General features: G+C 36.4%; 1 protein-coding gene across 1 annotated transcript; it reads left to right on the top strand.

Annotated features, from left to right (window-relative positions):
* Positions 1–333: 333 nt before the first annotated feature.
* LOC126966802 (uncharacterized) lies at positions 334–4,470 on the top strand. The gene has a single exon (XM_050811054.1). It carries the CDS (start codon positions 644–646, stop codon positions 3,893–3,895), a length of 3,252 nt encoding a protein of 1,083 aa, XP_050667011.1. The 5' UTR covers positions 334–643; the 3' UTR covers positions 3,896–4,470.
* Positions 4,471–19,776: the final 15,306 nt, after the last annotated feature.

The following is a 19,776-nucleotide window of genomic DNA, read 5'->3' as shown; positions in this document are numbered from 1 at the left end:
TGTTCATTCCGCTCCGCGTACTCATAGTACAGTATTATTAGCTACCGCACGCGTCGTTGTATTTGACTCTCATGGCAGGGAACATAGTGCTCGCGCTTTACTCGATAGTGCTTCACAAAGCAATTTTATTAGTCGCAGTTTGTGTCAACGATTGGGTTTGAAACCAAACCAGAAGCCCAGGTGTTCCGTAGTCAAGGGAATTGGAGGTCTTACTAAATCGATAGACAGTTCAGTCATGATAAAATTCTTTTCCAGGTTCAATCTAGGTGTATGCTTCGATATGAACTCATTCGTAGTAGATAAGGTAACTGAACGCTTATCTACCGTGTCGGTTAATAATTTAGCCTTAATTAATTTTAATAATTTACCTCTGGCTGACGATAGTTACTCTATTCCAGGAGACATTGATTTGCTAGTTGGAGCTTCAGTCTTTCCTCACCTTCTTTTGTCCCACAAGGTTCAAGGTCAGCCTGATTCCCCTTCACCCGTCGCTCTAGAAACAGTTCTAGGTTATGTCATCGTCGGTTCTGCCCCTGCTTGTATTGATAATTGCTTGTCAGTATCGAATTGTTGCTCAGAAGATCCGCTTGATGCTGCCGTGCGGAAATTTTGGCAGATAGAAGAGATAGATGCTCCGCATCCAATGTGCCCAGATGACGCGGCATGTGAAGAAATTTATAGTAAAACTACTACCCGCCAGGCAGACGGTCGTTACGAAGTCGCACTACCATTCAAAGGAGATGTTTTGTCATTAGGGGATTCACTGCAAAAGGCAACAACGCGCTTCTATTGCTTAGAACGTAAAATGTTATCTTCGCCTAAGCTCAAGGAAGCTTACGATAGTGTCATACTCGAGTATTTAGAAAAGGGGTATATTTCGCCAGTACTTCCAGATACGGACGCAACACAGAGCTTACGGTCGTATACCATTTCGCATCATGGAGTTATAAGAGAGGACAAGGTTACGTCAAGGTTACGCGTTGTCTTAGACGCTAGTGCTAAAACTACTACACAAGTATCTCTCAATGATATTTTATACAGTGGTCAGAATCTTCAAGGAAACATATTTAATATTATGGTCAATTTCCGCCTATACCGCATCGCTTTTTCCGCTGACATACGTCAAATGTTCCTTTGTATTGGGATTCGGCCATGTGATCGCAGATTTCAACGTATTTTATATCGCTTTTCCCCGCAAGAACCTTTGAAGACATATGAATTCAACCGCGTTTGCTTCGGATTAACGTCTAGTCCATTCCACGCACTTCGTACTGTTAAGCAGCTACTTTCGGACGAAGGTGCGTCTTTCCCGCGAGCAAAGGAGACTGTCGATACAGGTTTATATACAGATGACTTTGTGTATAGTGTCGATAGTGATGAAGAAGCTATTAGTACCGCAGCCGAAGTAATTGCTCTTTTTAAGGCAGGCCAGTTTGATCTCGTAAAATGGACATGCAACTCACAAAGGGTTTTAGACTCCATTCCGCCGTCTCATCGTCTCTCTTCAGTTAAGGAGTTCGATGATTCTGAACCACATAAAGTACTAGGCTTATGTTGGTCTCCCGCTACAGACTGCTTTGGTCTTAAAATTAGTACACCCGCAGAGTCTTGTACAAAGCGCACTATTTTGTCTTGTGTTGCTAGAATATGGGACGTTATGGGTTTCGTAGCTCCTGTAGTCCTATACGCAAAACTTCTCATTAAACAACTTTGGTTATGTGAATGTGATTGGGATGACATACCACCTGAACATATTCTCCAACAGTGGTATCGTTTCAAAGAGGAACTTCCTTTACTTAGCAAAATAAAGATTCCACGGCATGTAGGCATCTTTGCTGGTGACATTATAAACATAGTGGGATTTGCAGATGCAAGTGAAAAGGCCTATGGTGGCGTAGTTTACTTCCACGTTAGAGATAGTGTCGGTCTGCGTGAGAATGAATTTCATTTGATAATTGCTAAATCGAAAGTTTCGCCTCGTAAAGTCATATCACTCGCACGTTTAGAGCTTTGTGCAATCCTTGTATTAAGTAACTTGATTACCAAGGTAATGGAAGCTTGCAATAATCGCATAAATATTCATAGAATTTTCGCATTTTCGGACTCAACGGTTGCCTTGTGTTGGGTGCATTCTTCGCCCCATCGTTGGGATACCTTCGTGGCTAATCGTGTAACTAAAATACAAAATGACCTTCCCGTGAATACATTTTATCATGTATCAGGTATTGATAATCCCGCTGATTGCTTATCTAGAGGGCTCACCCCCGCACAAATAATCGATCATCCGCTTTGGTTCTGTGGTCCCGAATGGGTTAAATTGAATCCAGATCATTGGCCAGTTATCGCTTTTAACCCATCGACAGTGTCGCATCCACCTGAAGAAAGGAATCATGTTCATGTCACCGCTGAATTTATGGAAGAAAACTTGATCGTGTCGCTTGCAGATCGCTTTTCATCTTGGTCAAAGCTTCTACGCTGTGTAGTTTTTATATGTCGTTTTGCAAAGTTATTACCGCTTCGTGAAGCTATCGTTGCGTCAGATTTAAATTACGCTGAAAATTTAATATGGCGTCAAGTTCAACGCGCTCACTTCCCTAACGAAATAGCTAACTTACAGAAAGGAAAATGTTGTAGTCCGGCGTTTCAACGCCTCAAACCATTTACACAGGATAAACTCATTAGAGTCGGAGGTCGTTTAAGGAATTCTGATCTAAGTTTTGACAATAAGCACCCTATCATACTTCCGCGAAAGGGTCACATTGTAAACCTTTTAGTTGACTACAATCATAAGTTGAACTGCCACGCGGGCCCGGATCTTTTGATGTCTATACTACGCCAAAGATATTGGATTCTATCCGCTCGTAATTTGATTCGTAGTCGGGTGCACAAATGTTTACCCTGCTTTCGACTCAATGCTAAGCCGAGTTTTCCAGAAATGGCAGATCACCGCTCTTGTCGAGTTACGCCAGCTGTTAAGCCTTTTGTACATACGGGAACGGATTACGCAGGCCCTTTTAAGGTGACTATGTCACGCGGTCGTGGAATTCGTCCAACCAAGGCATACGTGTGCCTTTTCGTATGCTTAACCACTCGCGCAGTGCACATCGAATGTGCTACTGATTTAAGCACCGCCAGTTTTCTCGCGGCTTTTAAACGATTTTTATCACGCCGTGGTTTTGTTTCGCGTCTTTATTCTGATAATGGAGGAAACTACGTGTGTGCTAAACGTGTTCTTTCAGAATTACACGACTTTTTAATGTCAAAACATTTCAAGACTGAATTTGGTCATGTTTTAGCTGAGCATCGCATCCACTGGTCATTAAATGTCCCAACTGCCGGTCACTTTGGTGGTAACTGGGAAACCAATATTAAGAGCCTAAAAACTCACTTATATCGCGTAGTAGGCGACCAAATTTTAACGTTAGAAGAGTTTAGCACTGTACTTACCCAAATCGAGGCAGTAATGAACTCTAGGCCTTTGTGTCGCACGCTATCTAATGATCCTTCAGAACCGCTCGCGTTAACACCGGCTCACTTTTTAACGCTTACGCCTCTAAATTACCTACCGGCTAGAGAAATAGAGGAAGGGCCGTTACATTTGCTTTCGAGACAAGATTTAATTGATAAGCTTGTTCAGTCTTTCTGGAAGCGATGGAAATCTGACTACTTACATACCCTTCAAATGCGAAGCAAATGGAACAAGCCAACCAACCCTATCGAGGTAGGTGATGTCGTAATTATAAAGGTTGATAACGCACCGCCGCTTCACTGGCCATTAGGGCTAGTCGAGGAAGTATTTCCTGGATCAAACAATGTTACTCGAATTGTTCGCGTGCGCACTGCTATAGGTTCATATTTGCGTCCTGTAGTACGTCTTTGTCCGCTACCTAAATAATTTTGTTACTTTCGCTTAGTTTAGGATTAGGTTAAGATTTCGATTACTTTTGTTCGCATAATAGTTTTTGAAGGCAAGGCTTCAAGCCCGGGGGGAATGGTTGCGCGGAATATATGTATTTATATTATATATATTTATTTCTTATTATCCTACTCCTCCTTCAGTATCCTCTTTACCGCTTCTATATTCCATTTCCTAATGGCAGCGTACAAGGCCACAGAGATGGCGCTAGTGGTTCGCAAAAGCCTTCAAATCCGCTAATTACGCGAAGTGAATCGAAGGACGATCGTTATTGCTTTCGAAGTGCCGCTGAGTGACACCGCTGCGCCGCCGCACGCATTATATTGAGATTCGCGCAATCACCGCACTAACTTTATAAATTAATTAAATACCTGTGTATGTGTCAAGTTTTAGTCATAGCGTTTCCTACTTGAAGATCAGCTGGAGACAGAACGAGCTCATCAAACAAGGTAGGTACGTTGCCTTCCTTCCGCCATATTACAATATAATCCTAATTTAAGTATATAGTTATTTCCTACCTCCTTAATTTGAACCAGCGCATACAGTCCACTAAATTCCGCAACACCAGTTAGAATGTCTTATTTTATTTCTTAAGTATAAAGATTTTGCTGCTTGACAAACATGTTTAAATGTTTTTGAATATTTTTTTACATATTCCAGAAAGAGTGGATTATGGTTGAAAGTTTTATCATCATAGAGGCTATAGAGCCTCATTCTACTCTTGAATGAATTCCAGTTGTAGCCCATTCACTAAATTTGGTAAATAAATTAAAAAAAATATTATGTAAAACATTGGGGTTATTTTCCTCTAAAGGCATTACTTGTAATTTATTAAATAGGTAAGATTTAAACAAATTCAGACGGCCCTGTGTAATTGGTACAACAGTGATGTCTTTAGTTATAGTTTTCTTTGTCTGCCAATCAAAACTAATAAATTGCCCACAGTGATCTGATTCTAGTTGATTTATTATACTTTTGCTGTTAGGCTTTATATTTGTAAAAATGTTATCTAGACAAGTAGCTGTGGTCAGTGTTATTCTAGTTGGCTCTATAAACAAGATACTGAGATTATATGACATGAACAGACTTTTAAACTTAGTACACATGGAGGATATGTTCTAATAGATTAATATTAAAATCTCCACAAATCAGAATCCTTTTGTTGCCCTTACAAACTCTAGACAAGACTGCATCCATCACATTTTCAAAATCCTCATATGGTGCTGATGGAGGTCTATACACACTTATAATAATGAACTGCTCTTATTGTATACTTCATGGTTACTGTGGCTTTTCTTCAGTATTTACTCTTGTTATTATATAAAATCATCAAAATCAATTGAACTGTACACAGGTAAAGATGTTTCTTCAATCCTTAGAAAAAAAAGATTATACTGACATCACACAAAAGAAATGAGCAAGATTACTAGCAGTAAATTATCAATTCGTTAATTATTAATTTCTTTTTTGTTGTCACTCAAAATTCTCTTGAGAATCATTATCATCACAATCATTACCAGTGAGGGAGGCTTCTTTGCACCGGATGCCAGCAACATAGATTAAGGGTACCACAACGACGCCTATTTCTGCCGTGAAGCAGTAATGTGTAAGCATTACTGTGTTTCGGTCTGAAGGGCGCCGTAGCTAGTGAAATTACTGGGCAAATGAGACTTAACGTCTTATGTTTCAAGCTGACGAGCGCAATTGTAGTGCGGCTCAGAATTTTTAGGTTTAATTGTAATGGGCATCAGCTGAACGTGCTGCTCGTCTCGTCCTTTATTTTCATAAAAAAAAAAATCAGAAAACAGTTTTCTATCTATTTGAAAAATGTTCAATTACCGCAATACGTGATTAAGTTCCAACATAAAAGCTTCATGTTTTCTAACACTATATATTATGTTCTCGTAAGTTTTTATAAAGGCGGCGTAAAATATAGCGCTTACGGAAGCTGTACTGGCTCGCTTTGACCAAGGAACCATGAAGAAAATTTCACACGTTTTCTGTTGGAAAGTTTATTTTTAACTTGAATGTTTTTTGCTAGACATCGTCCTAAAGGCTGTTGATTTATTCCTCGAGGTGGAATAACGTTGGGTTATTATTTTGTAACTAGCTGTGCCCGCGACTTCAGCCGCTTGGTTTTGGGTGTGAATATCGAAGTGCACATACACATGTGAATGTGTGTTGTAAGTGGAGCAAACTGCAACGCATGAGTGGAAACCGCATTCAAATCGGTTAAGCCGTTACTGAGATAAGCGTGCAAAAACGTACAGACAAACAGACAAAAATTCTAAAAATCAATGTTTTGGGTTCTATTGTGTTCATAAAGTCACTCTATAAATGATTTTCTAATATATCTTCCAAGTACAGACAGTTATGAATCATAATTTATGATTGTTTTATATGTTTTGATTGATTGATAAATGATATACAAAGTAGATATTTCTGACTATTTATCCGTTTCATAGTGGCTCTGAGATTGTTTAACACATAATATAGTCTCGTAACACGATTTAATATACCGATTAATATTTTTTTTTTTTCTAAATATAAAGCATCTTCTGCACGTAGCATCGATGTTCTATCACTAAAACTGATAACAGCAATTGCATCCGTCTGTGTTGTGACGCATGAACGGTCTGTCTGTCCATCACTCGAATTACCACAGACTCTCACCGATACATCAATCTGACGGACACACATGGCCGCCGCAGCACGTGAGATAGTACAAATCCGTATTGTTTGTTGGTGTCTGCTGTGCGAATACAATCATTCTCAGTTTACATCGCGTACGTTTGTTGGTGGAACAAACTAGTGACTTACGGGATATTGCTAACGTATTTACTCTAATTTATACTTTTAAAGAATTGAACAAGGTAACATGGACAGGAAATTTTACTTTGTTAATATAAATCTCATTATCCTATATCTCTAGAAATATTTTTATAGCAGCTATGATTTTTTTTTATGGAAAAGGAGGACAAACGAGCTTACGGGTCACCTGGTGTTAAGTGATCACCGCCGCCCATATTTTCTTGCAACACCAGAGGAATAATTGCAGCGATGCCAGCCTTCAAGGAAGGTTTTTTTGAAAGTACCCATGTTGTGTTTCATCCCGGAAACACCGCATAAGGTAGCTCATTCCACAGCTTTGTAGTACGTGGAAGAAAGCTCCTTGAAAACCGCACTGTGGAGGACCGCCACACATCCACAGACACAAGACAGAAGACACAAAATGAAGCGACTTCACTACTCAACAAGTGATCCAGCCGTTCACAGAGCACTCAGTCCTCGATAATTCGAGATGCTCTGCGTTGCACGCGGTCAAATGGATCGAGAAATCTAAGACGGGGGTGCGCCAGACCAGAGATGACAGCAATGCGATTGTATGTTTATACTTTTTAATACTCTTAATATGTGTTTGTAAATTTACGTAGGTTTAATTTATTTCAGAAACGTAAGGATTCATTCAACTGTAGAATCTCCGGCGGAACGGCAGGGTTGTAGGCAGATGCATGTGTCTTGTCTCCGTCGTCGGAACTCCGACACCATTGGACATTATTTCGATAGTTTTAATAAAACATGCTAAATAATTTGTTTTGACTATTAAGACGAGTTTTGGTTAGTCTTTTATATTAACACATAATATTTCATGATAATGAGTAAGACAACAAGAAAATATGAAAAGAGGTCACTAAAAATAAAATAACTTCTCTGCAACATATTGATGACAGTGCTAATTAAGAGCTTAAATATGGTCAGTACCCTTTCATACGACATGACATGAAAGCAAAATTAAAACGCTTATTTGCATTTCAATATGTTTATCAATCTCCAAATCCATTTAGCATAGAAAACGCTCATCCGTCACATTCATCGGAATAACAAGCTAAAAATACAAACATTCGATAGATAAATTGAAAATAATAAATTGCAAAAACGTTCCACACACCGGTTATTGAAATGCCAAAAGCAGGAAATGTATTAAAATATCAATGTCGGATCGCCAATTTAGTATTGCGGTTGAATATAAAAATTGGGTGTTACTTTTGGCCTTTGGATACGTGAATAAACTTCATTACTATTTGAGGATGTCACTTGCGAATTCAGCGACATCTGTTGACATGTTGTTGAGACTGTTATAAAAAAATAGGACGAAAAACGTATGAATTCGTGGCACTAAACTTTGCGCCGCCGACCTCGGATGGTCTGAATGAAACAAAAAGCAGAATCATTTACGATTTACTTTCACAAGCTTGGAATGAAAATCAGTACATCAACCGCAGTATTTCTAGTTTAAAGTCGGGCCTTTTCCGTGACAGCTTCGCGCGAAACTAATTTAGTACTTGAAAATTACTTGTACAGTAATCACAGGGAATAATTAATATTAGCTCTAATTATATGGTGAGTAATTGCCATTTCGTGGCGACGCGTCACTACTCACAGTTCTACTAAATATTGTTCACTTTACACAATGGTTTCGTTATAATATTTCACAGAATTTGCATATTATGTACACTTTGAAAGCACCTTGAAGAAATTGAACGAATTTTTACAACGAGAACTCCATCCACCCATCCTTCAAAGTTGTATAATGTAAAAATATTTTAAAATCACATATTATCATACGTCATATGTGACATCAAGGTTTCCCTAAAGGGAAAGGAGAGTTCTCGTAAAAAATGACCTGTATTCTTCCACTATCATCAAACGTTTCAATATGTGCTTTCTAGTTTTTGCTTCTCTTAAATTCACCTTGAAATCTAGGTATGTAAATAGATTACATTTCAATTGTAATAGGTGTGAGAATACAATGTGGGTTTTGAGGTCGTTTTGTGAATATTGATTTTACCCTTGTGTAACAAGCATAAGTCTAAACTTTTCATACGCTCTTGGAAAAGGCTGGCAGCGCTCTTATGATTCCCAGGTGTTACGAAAGTGTACGGGGAATAGTGATGGTTCACCAAGAGGAAAAGTTCATCTGTTCTCCTCAAATAAAAATAATGAACTCGTTGAATATTTACTATTGATATGCAAAGAAAGCCGTATTTTTATTGTATTATAAGGTCGTAGTTCGCCTGTCAATCTGTCTGTCAAAACTAGATACTCAGGAACGCCTGGTGGAATCAAATATCTAAGTATACGGTGTATTCAAGTTTAAAAATCAAGGGTATAAGTTAAAAAAAAGTGTTGAGTGTGTATAATCGCATTATAAAATTGCGCGAGAGACACTTCCAAAGTGGTAAAATGCCCCCCCCCCCACCCCACCCCTGTAACTTGATGATAAAACTAAAAAAAATATAATATGGTAGATCATATTATATTTTTTTTTTAGTTTTTTTATTACCATGCAAACCTCCACCAACCATTGGAACATTGTTTGAACGAGATCTTGGAAGTACCTTTTTTAATACGTCATAAATCGACAATATTCATTTACAATGAACTACGAGAACTTTTATAATATGTTACTTGCTGCTACTGAACCCTTCATATTCAACTCGCACTTGGCCACTTTTTCAATTTTTTTTTTAGCTCTACATTTCTCTTATTAGTATATGATTCGGATCATCTTCTATTTAATAATAGGTTATTTTTAAGACTGTACCTGTAAATTTCTCACAACATTTTAAAATACTAGGAAAAGTTGATAGATGTAAACCATTAATATCATAGATCTGATTGCCAATTTGCATCGAACGCCGGTGAAGCCGCAGCCTGAACTGATAATTGGACGGTTAGTAATGAAATAAGTTGAAAGCTGTTAACATGGAGTTAGCAGTTGTGGTCTTATTGGAGACTGTTAACGGGCTTGAACTAACCTTAGTCTGTCATTTATTACGCCAATTATAATAACCAACGCTCACTTTATTCGACAGTTCTGGACTAAGTTCTTTTTACCAGTGGGAGGCTTTTTGCACAGGTTGCTGGCTATTTTATGGGTACCACAATGGCGTCTAATTCTGCCGTGAGACAGTAATGTGTTTCGCTTTGAAGGGCGTCGTAGCTAGTGAAATTACTGGGCAAATGAGAGAAGCAGAGTAATGATTACACATTACTGCTTCACGGTAGAAATAGGCACCTTTTCAATCAAATAGAGTATCTTACAATTGCTACATAATCGGGGATCAAGTGTATTTTATCTCTTTTATGTACTGTTTTAAAAATAATACAGATGGAATATGACGACCCATATAAGCCCACTGGATAGTGACTCACCCCAGTTCACAGGTTCGAATCCCGGTAGGTGTAAACATTTGCATAATGAATATGGATGTTTGTTTCTGAGTCATGGGTGTTTATATTTAATTAAGTATGTATAACGTTGTTTTGCCTATAGTACAGGCTATGACTAGTTGGAGGCAAGCAAAGTTTGTGGAAAAGTGCGTCAATATTAATATTAATACAGGTGTTATCTAATTTGTCACGTTTTTGTAAATTAAAGGTTTACTTTCAATACGGCAACAAAAATAGAATCAAATTAAAATCATACGATGGTCAGTTAATTTAAATCGAACAGAAACCGTCGCGTCGTTCCAATACGCACCTAAAAATTTTGGATGCAGAGCAATATTATCTTATTGGATAAGTACAAATGATCTAAGTAGAATAGTACTTCAAAATTACGCCTTAAGTCATAATATTGTGATACGTGCTTGAGGATAGTGAATGCTTTTATTAAGGAGTATGAAAAAAATTGAGTTTCCAGAAAATTAAAGATAGGTTTGTTCTTAAAAGATTTTATTTTTACTTTGTTTAGAATGTTGCTTAGATGGTGTGTGTTTACTTACTTATCTTATTGTTGTCCAGTACACGGCATTGCAATAGGATAGTGCAAAAAACAAACTCTATAATAATTATAACAACGTAGGTATTTATATTAAATATTTTATCAAAATAATGACCAACATTTAATTAATCATAATTAAAACGATAAAGATCCAAGAGGATCGTTCTTTAGGAGCAAAATCGAACCACGCATCTTAATATATAGCATTTATATATTTATTCCTTACACAAATTAAATTTTAAAATAAAATTTATGTACAATGCGGGACTCGAACCCGCGACCTCTCGCGTTTCGTGCGAGTGCTCTTCAACTGAGCCAACCGCTTGAGTAACGTAATGTTCACAAATTTTAATATGTTTTGTTCAACTCTCATGTTGTGGCTTCATCTATAGGATCTACTTTAGAGTCGATAACCTGCTTAACCCCAATATTTGCATTAAAAGAGCCACATCTCACGATTGATCATGGTTGGCTCAGTGGAAGAGCACTCGCACGGAACGCGAGAGTTCGCGGGTTCGACTCCCACATCGTTCATAACTTTTGTTTTCAAATTTAATTTGTGTAATTAATCCAAGAAGTGAGGCGTTATCACTTTAAAAAAAATACTAAATTGTTCATATTTATTCCTATATTCTTTTCCGTTACAATATTTCTAATTGTAATATATAATTTTATGTAAATATTCGAAAAAAATTACAGCCAAATTATTTACTGGGAACTTAATATAAAAGCATAAATTATTAAATTTAAAAAGAAATAAAATGTAGAAACGATTTAAATTAAAAATAAGCTTAACCTATTCAATTCAAGATGAGTTGACTTGTGATAGTAATCTTTGGAAGTGTAGAAGTTATGAGAGTCAGATTGCTTAATAACTTGAAATGAAATATACTTCACATTAATATTCACGTGATTAAGTATCATTTATAGCTTAATGTATGTATGCATTTGACCTACATACAACTATGACAGGCACCTGTGCTTTGATAAGCTCACAAGCATGGAAAGTATATTATTAATATGGTATTGTTTTCATATTTTCAACTTACGTAGCAATATGTATAAAAATACCTTGATATTTATAACAGGATATAATAAAGATCAAAGCTTAATATATTTTGTGACAGTAACTGATTGATGAAGATTGTGTGATTTTTTTATTTAGTTTAATTCTGTAATTATTTTCTTTTATATCTATACTTACAATAAATCTGTAGAGATGAAATTTTTTGTACAAAGAAAAAAAATGCGCAAAACCAAAAGGTGGAAGGACACCGATTCCAAAAATTGCAATATTCGTAACTAGAATTAGATTAATTAATTAGATTGTATAAAAATAAGCAATTATTTTTATACTTTTTAGTGCATATTATATCTATTGTTTTGGAATAGTGTTTTTGAAGCCGGTTGTTTTTTTGTTAAAATATTTTTTAGTTTTTGATTTTGAGTGAATTTCAAGTACACTAACTCACAATTTATTTAAATGTGTGTAGATTGAGAGCTGACTAAGAATTTAAGAGTTCCGTTACTTTGTCATGGATTCCGTAATCAGAACCTAACCAAACTATCTTTGAAGTATATGCTTTCCAATAAAAAAAGAATCATCGAAATCGGTTGGCGCGATATTGAGTTATTCATACATTTATCATCTTTTGCTATACGTATATATAGCAAACTTAAGACTTTTATGGTTTTCTCGTACATGCCATTGTCACGTCTGGAACAAATTATAATGGGACTCGAGAAGCACCACCTTTCAAATAAAACAAGAATTATCAAAATCGGTTCACCCATTCGAAAGTTTTGAGGTAATAAATAAATAAAAAAAAACCTACCGACGAATTGAGAACCTGCTCCTTTTTTGAAGTTGGTTATAAATGAAGATTGTGTGATTTTTTTTATTTAGTTTAATACTGTAAATATTTTCTTTTATATCAATACTTATAATAAATCTGTAGAGATGAAATTTCTATACAAAGAAAAAAAATGATCAAAACCGAGTCAGGGGGATGTAAGAAGAGAAATAAATAGAAGGAGTCCCGATTTTTTAGAGATTTTTTGTATCTCTATCTGTTTGTCTGTTTGTACGGGATAATCTCTGAATCTATTGGACCGATTTAATTGAACTTTTGCATGATGATACCTTATATCCCCGGACAGCATCTTATATACTTTCCATCCCGGAAAACAAAAAGAGTTCCCCTGGGACTGTTAAAAAACCTATAGTTACTTATATAGCGTAGTAAACAACTAGTTATGCACATAATTTAATTAAATTTGGCATGTTGATACCCTATATTGCCGGTCAACATTTTAGATACTTTACATCCTGGAAAATTAAATAAAAATTTGATATTAATAAAAATACAATTAATACGAAAAAACACATTTTATTATTTATACTCTAAGAACAATATTTTGATAACTGATTTTAGAATAACCAGCGAAGTCGACAATGATAACAAAATAATTATATTATTACTGTTAGATATCATAAGAGCAACAATGTAATTATGATATCAATGAAGTAACACATGTAGATAATCCTATCACGACGTACAGAATAAGGTAACAGAATTCAAGGAATCTCTGCAGTAAATAAGGGAAATGGTTTTCAAAGCTGCTAACTTTCAGCAATCTCCGTAGCAAATCGTAGAGCAGTATGTTACGATTTTCGTAGCAGATGTGGTTACGTACTACGTAGGTACCTATCAATGTAGAATTCAACAAATTCTCTCTGTAATTTTAGTTTAACTGTAACGAATTCATGTACATAATTTTTTTTTATCTGATTATCCTTCTATAACTATTGAAAAAATAAACATACTTAACGTAATTATAAATTTTACATGAAGTAGAAGAAAAAATGACACTTGTTTGTCAGTACGGGTCGGGCCACCTGATAGAGGAGAGATCTCAGCTGTCGATTTTGTAACAAAAGAAGAATCACAGGAGCGTTGCGACTGTTTTAGGTACATTAGGTTACATAAAATCACGCTGAAACGCACGAGCCTACGGGGAAAATGAAATCATTATAATATTAAGAAAAAACTTATAAATTTAGATTTGACATTATTGTATTTTACTTATTTATTATACTGAATTATATCAAAATTAAATAATTCTCGTCTCCCGGTGTTTGTTACCAAACTCCTCCAAAACGGCTAAACGAATTTGTTTAAAAACTTGTGTGTATACCAGATGGGTCTGAGAATCGCCAACATCTATTTTTCAAATCTCTTAATGATAAGGGTTTATTTCTTATGCCAATTTTATTCTTTTTTTTATTATGATTCAGCATTAAAAAGTACATACCACTTCAAATTTTCACCCATCTACGATAACACCTATTTTTATATCGCGATTTTAATATTATTATATTCTATCCACAAATACGTAATAGAGTTTCAAGATGGCAATCGAATATAATGATTATTGTAGTACGATAAATTTTATGTACGGTTGTCATCTATTTTAGATACCCCAAAACTTTAATTATTATTTTTTTAATTACTTTATATGGCAATACAACGTTTGCTGGGTCAGCTAATATAAAGTTGTAAATTTCCTGTATAATCTGTTGAAAATAATAATCAATAGCCTTATGAAAAATAAATAAAGGGAAGAAGATCTTTTTGAATTATATAAATAATTTGATTGTAATAAATAACAATTAGTACTGTTCATAAATTTCTCATGAATACGGTGTGTGAGTGGCTTGGTAGATTAAAGGCTAGCATTAAAGTCAAAGGTATTCATATCGAATAAGATTTTCTTTTTATTTATTTCTGAGACTTCAATAAATAAATACATATTAGATTGGGTATCACCATCATCATCATCAGCTGGAATACGTCCACTGATTGACAAAGGCCTCCCCCAAAGATCTCCACAACGATCGGTCCTGCGCTGCCCTCATCCAAAGTTTTCCGGCGATCTTGACCAGATCGTCGGTCCATCTTGTAGGGGCCTACCAAAACTGCGTCTTCCGGTACGTGGTCGCCATTCGAGGACTTTACTTTCCCACCACCTATCTGTCCTTCAAACTATGTGCCCTGCCCACTGCCACTTCAGTATCGCAGTAATTCGGGCTATGTCAGTGACTTTGGTTCATTACAGATTGGGTATATTACGTCATAAAAAAAATCTAGGGTAATGTTTTTCAAAAACTCACCTTATAAAGTAGGCTGTACAACTAGGTTTCGTGTTAATGCTAAGTGCAGGATGTTATTAAGGTATTATGTTCATCGATAAGGAACTTTAGAAGCTCGCAAATTGTAGCCGTAGCTATGACGATGCAAAAACTTACAGTGAAGTATATTTTGACGGTTTAGGACTTTCATAATAATATATAACTATTTAGTAAATATTGTTCGTAACTCTATAAAAAGACATCCTTTCAGATATTAAATAATAAGAATTGTTTTTATTTGCTTATATTTAAAACAAAGGGTTTATAGCCAGAGTCTGTTGCCATTGATGACATACGGAACGCAGACGCGCTTGTTAACTATGATCCTTATGAGAAAGCTCATGGTCGCTCAGAGGGTATTGGAGAGGGCTACAATAAATCCTTTTTTAATAATAAATCATTTTATTTTAGGCTACAAGGCCCATAAAATAAATACCTTATAATCTAACATACATATTTATATAACTAAAATCTACGTCATATTTTCGCGGCGATGTGAGGCGCGGGTTCGGTAACTTCCGGCGGTCGGTGACGTCCGCGATACTTGCGGAACGCGAGCCCCTTCGGCCACAGCTTCACATCCAGGAAGGTCTATGTATGTTCTGTCGGGACGCGAACAACAAAAAAGTTACAGTCTACTGCGTGACGCGTCACCAACTTTTTGACCCCCAAGCGGAACCTTGTCTTCTCCATCAAGTACTAAACAATGTTGGAGGCCTTGGTGGTATGGTGATAGCGAGAGACGTGGATATATACGGCTATGTCCAGTTTTACTGTGAAATAGTATCTGAAATGAGTAGATCCGTAGGAGACCGAAAGTCACTGCCATAGCCTAGACTAATGCGAAACTGAAGTGGCAATGGGCACAGCATAAAGCCCGTCGGACAGATGGCCGTTGGGGTAGTAAAGTCTTCGAGTGGCGACCACGTACCTGAAAACGCACATTGTTGGAAGGCCTACTACAAGATGGAACGATGATCTGGTTAAGATTGCCGGAATGGGTTGGATGAGGGTAGCGTAAGACCGATCGTAGTGGAGATCTTTGGGGAAGGCCTTTTTCCAGCAGTGGATTACTTCCGGCTAAAATGATGATAAAAATTGTGATATTTAATAAAAAAACGATTTATCTTAGGATAGGATTTTCTTAAAAGCAATTCTGTCATTATGTAATTTTTACTAAAGGTATTTATTTAATTCGATTGAATCTTAGATTTGCAGTTGTATTAAGCAGTTTTCCATTCCATACAATAACCTACGTAAGTGCCAATGTATGTTATAATTAGGTTTTGAACATAAGTGCACCAAACATATAACAACGAAATAGACTTCCCACTCTAGCATACTCCAGCACAAAACTTAACATTTAGTTAGTTAAGTGAACCAGTTTTAATAGGCAGGAGAAATTGGGTTCATATACGAGACGGTAACAAAATCAAGCAAATTGGTGTTCTCAAGCGATTCACTGTTGCATCGATCACTGAATGTTCAGGTTATAGAAAAGACAACTGTAAACGCACGGTTTTAGAAACCAAAATGCAGTGATGAGTTTGTATGTGGAAATTTTAAGAGAAATTCTCGTTGTAGAGGCAGAGTTTGAATCTTGGGATACTTTATGAGTGTAAACCCAAAACAGTTTATGTGAAGCAAACAAGATAATAGGACAAGCAATTCTCGCATGAGGGTATGTGGAATAAGGGGCATATTTGTGTGAGTTTATTGTTTTTATTATCATGTTTACTTCACATTGTAGCGTACAATGCATAGCCACGTGAACTTGTTTGCACTTTGATGAATTTTCCGTCGAACGAATCCAGAATGGAGAGGTTTGACATTTTATCGTCGATAATATTAGAAATATTTTATAACAGACTGTCTGTGAATACCCGCTTCGCTGGGTAATTTTTGATTGTATAGTTATTTGTTATCGCTAATAATCTATCATAGCTAATTTCAAATTTTTTCCAAAATATAAAAAACTAGATCTAGATCGTTCTAAAATTTTCTACAACATTTTTTATTTGATTACAATAGATGCTTACATTTGAGATTTTTCCAATTAATTCTAGAAATCTTTAAATCATTCTAGAATTTTCTACAGCAATCGAAATCATTTTAGAATAGGTAATGATTCTTACAGACCATAACTGACAGAGATACGGCCTGACAAATATACTTTAGTATATTGTTATGGGGCATTGCAGTGTATTTCATTGTTATAGGCAGGGCGTATCAAATATCCCTTAATTAAAAAATAATCGACCTAGCGTCTATAAAGTACCATTTTAAAAGCACTAAGAGCTTTACGAAAATGTTTATCTTGGGTAAGTATATATCAATTATAAGATGGTATAAGATAAATTTTCTCAAACAAGCCCGAAAAGAATGGTTAAAAGACTTTTACGTGGTAAAAGTTTCTATTACATACATGACTTTTTTAATGTTACTACAGATTGGGAATGGGGTGAACGCTGTCAGGCTTTTTTTATGAAAATAAGGGACGAGACGAGCAGGACGTTCAGCTGATGGTAATTGATACGCCCTGCCCATTATAATGCAGTGTCGCCCAGGATTCTTGAAAAACCCAACAATTCTGAGCGGCATTACAATTGCGCTCGTCACCTTGAGACATAAGATGTTAAGTCCCAGTTGCCCAGTAATTTCACTAGCAACAGCGCCCTACACACCGAAACATAGTAGTGTTTCAAATAACTGCTTCACGGCAGAAAAAGGCGCCGTTGTGGTGCCCATAACCTATCCGGCTTCCTGTGTAAAGGCGCCTCCCACTGGTGAATGGCTATTTAAATTATAAATTTGATTGTATCGAAATTTTATTTAAAAAAAATAAGAAGCCGGTTGAGTTTTTTGCGCCCGTTCTGAGCAGACCTGAGAAGTCTTCGTCATCAGTGATTACATGTCATGGTTTGACTAAAAATATTTGAATTTGATCGTAAATCTTCAACCATTTATCCATTTATAAAATATTGGGTTCCTAACGCTTGCCAATGGGGCACATCACACCCATATAACATTCCATAATAAAATACACTTAAACAATATTAAAATAATAAAATACACAATATTTTTAATCCACAACTTAAGTTCTGAGACCGCAAAGCTTAACAACCCCACAATAGCTCAATTATTTAATTAATACGATATTAATTAATAAACGATTAATTACTTCAGTATGATTTAATTATACACGTGTTCACGGTACAAATAACAGATAATCAGATTAATATACAGAGCCTTTGAGTGGTTCGCTATATTAATATTAGGGCTGGCTTATCGTTGGTACTTTTGTGGTTATTACATAGTTGAGTCATGTAAGCTTGTGACGATGATCATTTATTTTTTAATTTTTAACTATTTTAATAATTTGACGACCCGTATAGCCCAGTTAGTGACTCTACCTACTGAGCTGGGTTCGAATCCCGGTCGTCGATCCTGCGCTGCTCTCATCCAACGTATTTCAGCGATCTTGCCCAGATTGTCAGTCCACGTTGTGGGGGGCCTACCAACACTACGCCTTCCGGTACGTGGTCGCCATTCGAGGACCTAACTGCCCCAACGGCCATCTGTTCATCGAGCTATGTGCTCTGCCCACTGCCACTTCAGTTTCGCAATCATTTCGGCTATGTCGATGACTTTGGTTCTCCTACGGATCTCCTCATTTCTGATTCGATCTCGCAGGGAAACTCCGAGCATACTCTCTATTGCCCGCTGAGCAGCAATGAGCTTCCTCATAAGGCCCATAGCTGGTTAAAAACCTTCGTCTTCAGACACTGTGGTATTTTGGACGAGAATATTTTATGGAGCTTCCCGAACGCTACCCATCCGAGTTGGATTCGACCATTGACCTCTTTACCGAAATTTAACCTGCCCAACTGGATTTTTGTCCAAGGTAGATGTACTCGTCTACAATTTCGAGAGTACAGTTCCCAACTATTACGGTAGTGATATGGGGCATTAGACATAATCTTCGTCTTGTCCATGTTCATTTTGAGACCTACTCCTTGGGAAGCTGTATTGATGCCATCGAGCATATGGCTTACGTCTTCCATGTTCTCTGCCATGATAACGACATTGTTTGCGAATCGAAGGTGATTGATGTATTCGACGTTAATATTGATGCCCAGCCCGTACCAGCCCAGAAGCTAAAAGACATATTCCAATGCAGCGGTGAACAGCTTTGGCGATATAAAATCGCCTTGTCTGACTAACCGCTGCAGTCTCATAGGCTTCCAGAACTAATCCTGGAGACGTACTGACATGTTGTCGTTACCATACAAATAATTAAACGCTTCGATATATGGATAAATTATGTGGCACCTCTGGAGAGACTGAAACACCGGTCAGATCTCGATTAAATCAAACGCTTTCTCATAGTCTTCAAACGCCAAGCATAGTGGCTGGTTATTCTCCTCCGTCTTCCGAGTAATGGATGTTTATAAGTATTTATGTATGTTTAATTAAGAATATTGTATTAAATTTATCGTTGTCTAAATATAAACCCATAGTACAGGCTATGCCTACTTTGGGACAAGATAATTTTGTATAAAAGTGTTTCAATATTATATTATATTAAAGGTTCTTTTCGAATCTCAAACTCAAAAATTTAAATATAAATAGGAATTTAAAATCACTTACGGTGAAGATCAACAGTTCTACTCATTCGAATAGATAGATGTCAGACTTGTGAAGAATGGGCAAAGGAGACTCAAATGGCCTTTATTAAAAAAAATTATTAAAATAAAATTATTTCTTCGTGCATACACATTATACATATTATATAGCTAGGGGATGGTCACTCCAATCCCTAGATGCGGTATCAATTAGAAAGTCATTTATGTTAAAGTAGAACCTTTAGAAGAATAATGT

The sequence above is a fragment of the Leptidea sinapis genome, chromosome 11 (genome assembly GCF_905404315.1).
Source record: "Leptidea sinapis chromosome 11, ilLepSina1.1, whole genome shotgun sequence".
NCBI classification, from domain to species: domain Eukaryota; kingdom Metazoa; phylum Arthropoda; class Insecta; order Lepidoptera; family Pieridae; genus Leptidea; species Leptidea sinapis.
Note: the sequence above shows the minus strand (reverse complement) of the source record. Positions and strands in the feature narration are given on the sequence as shown.

Excerpts from the sequence above, each read along its gene's own strand:
- LOC126966802 (XM_050811054.1), top strand. The coding sequence starts at position 644 with ATGTGCCCAGATGACGCGGCATGTGAAGAAATTTATAGTAAAACTACT.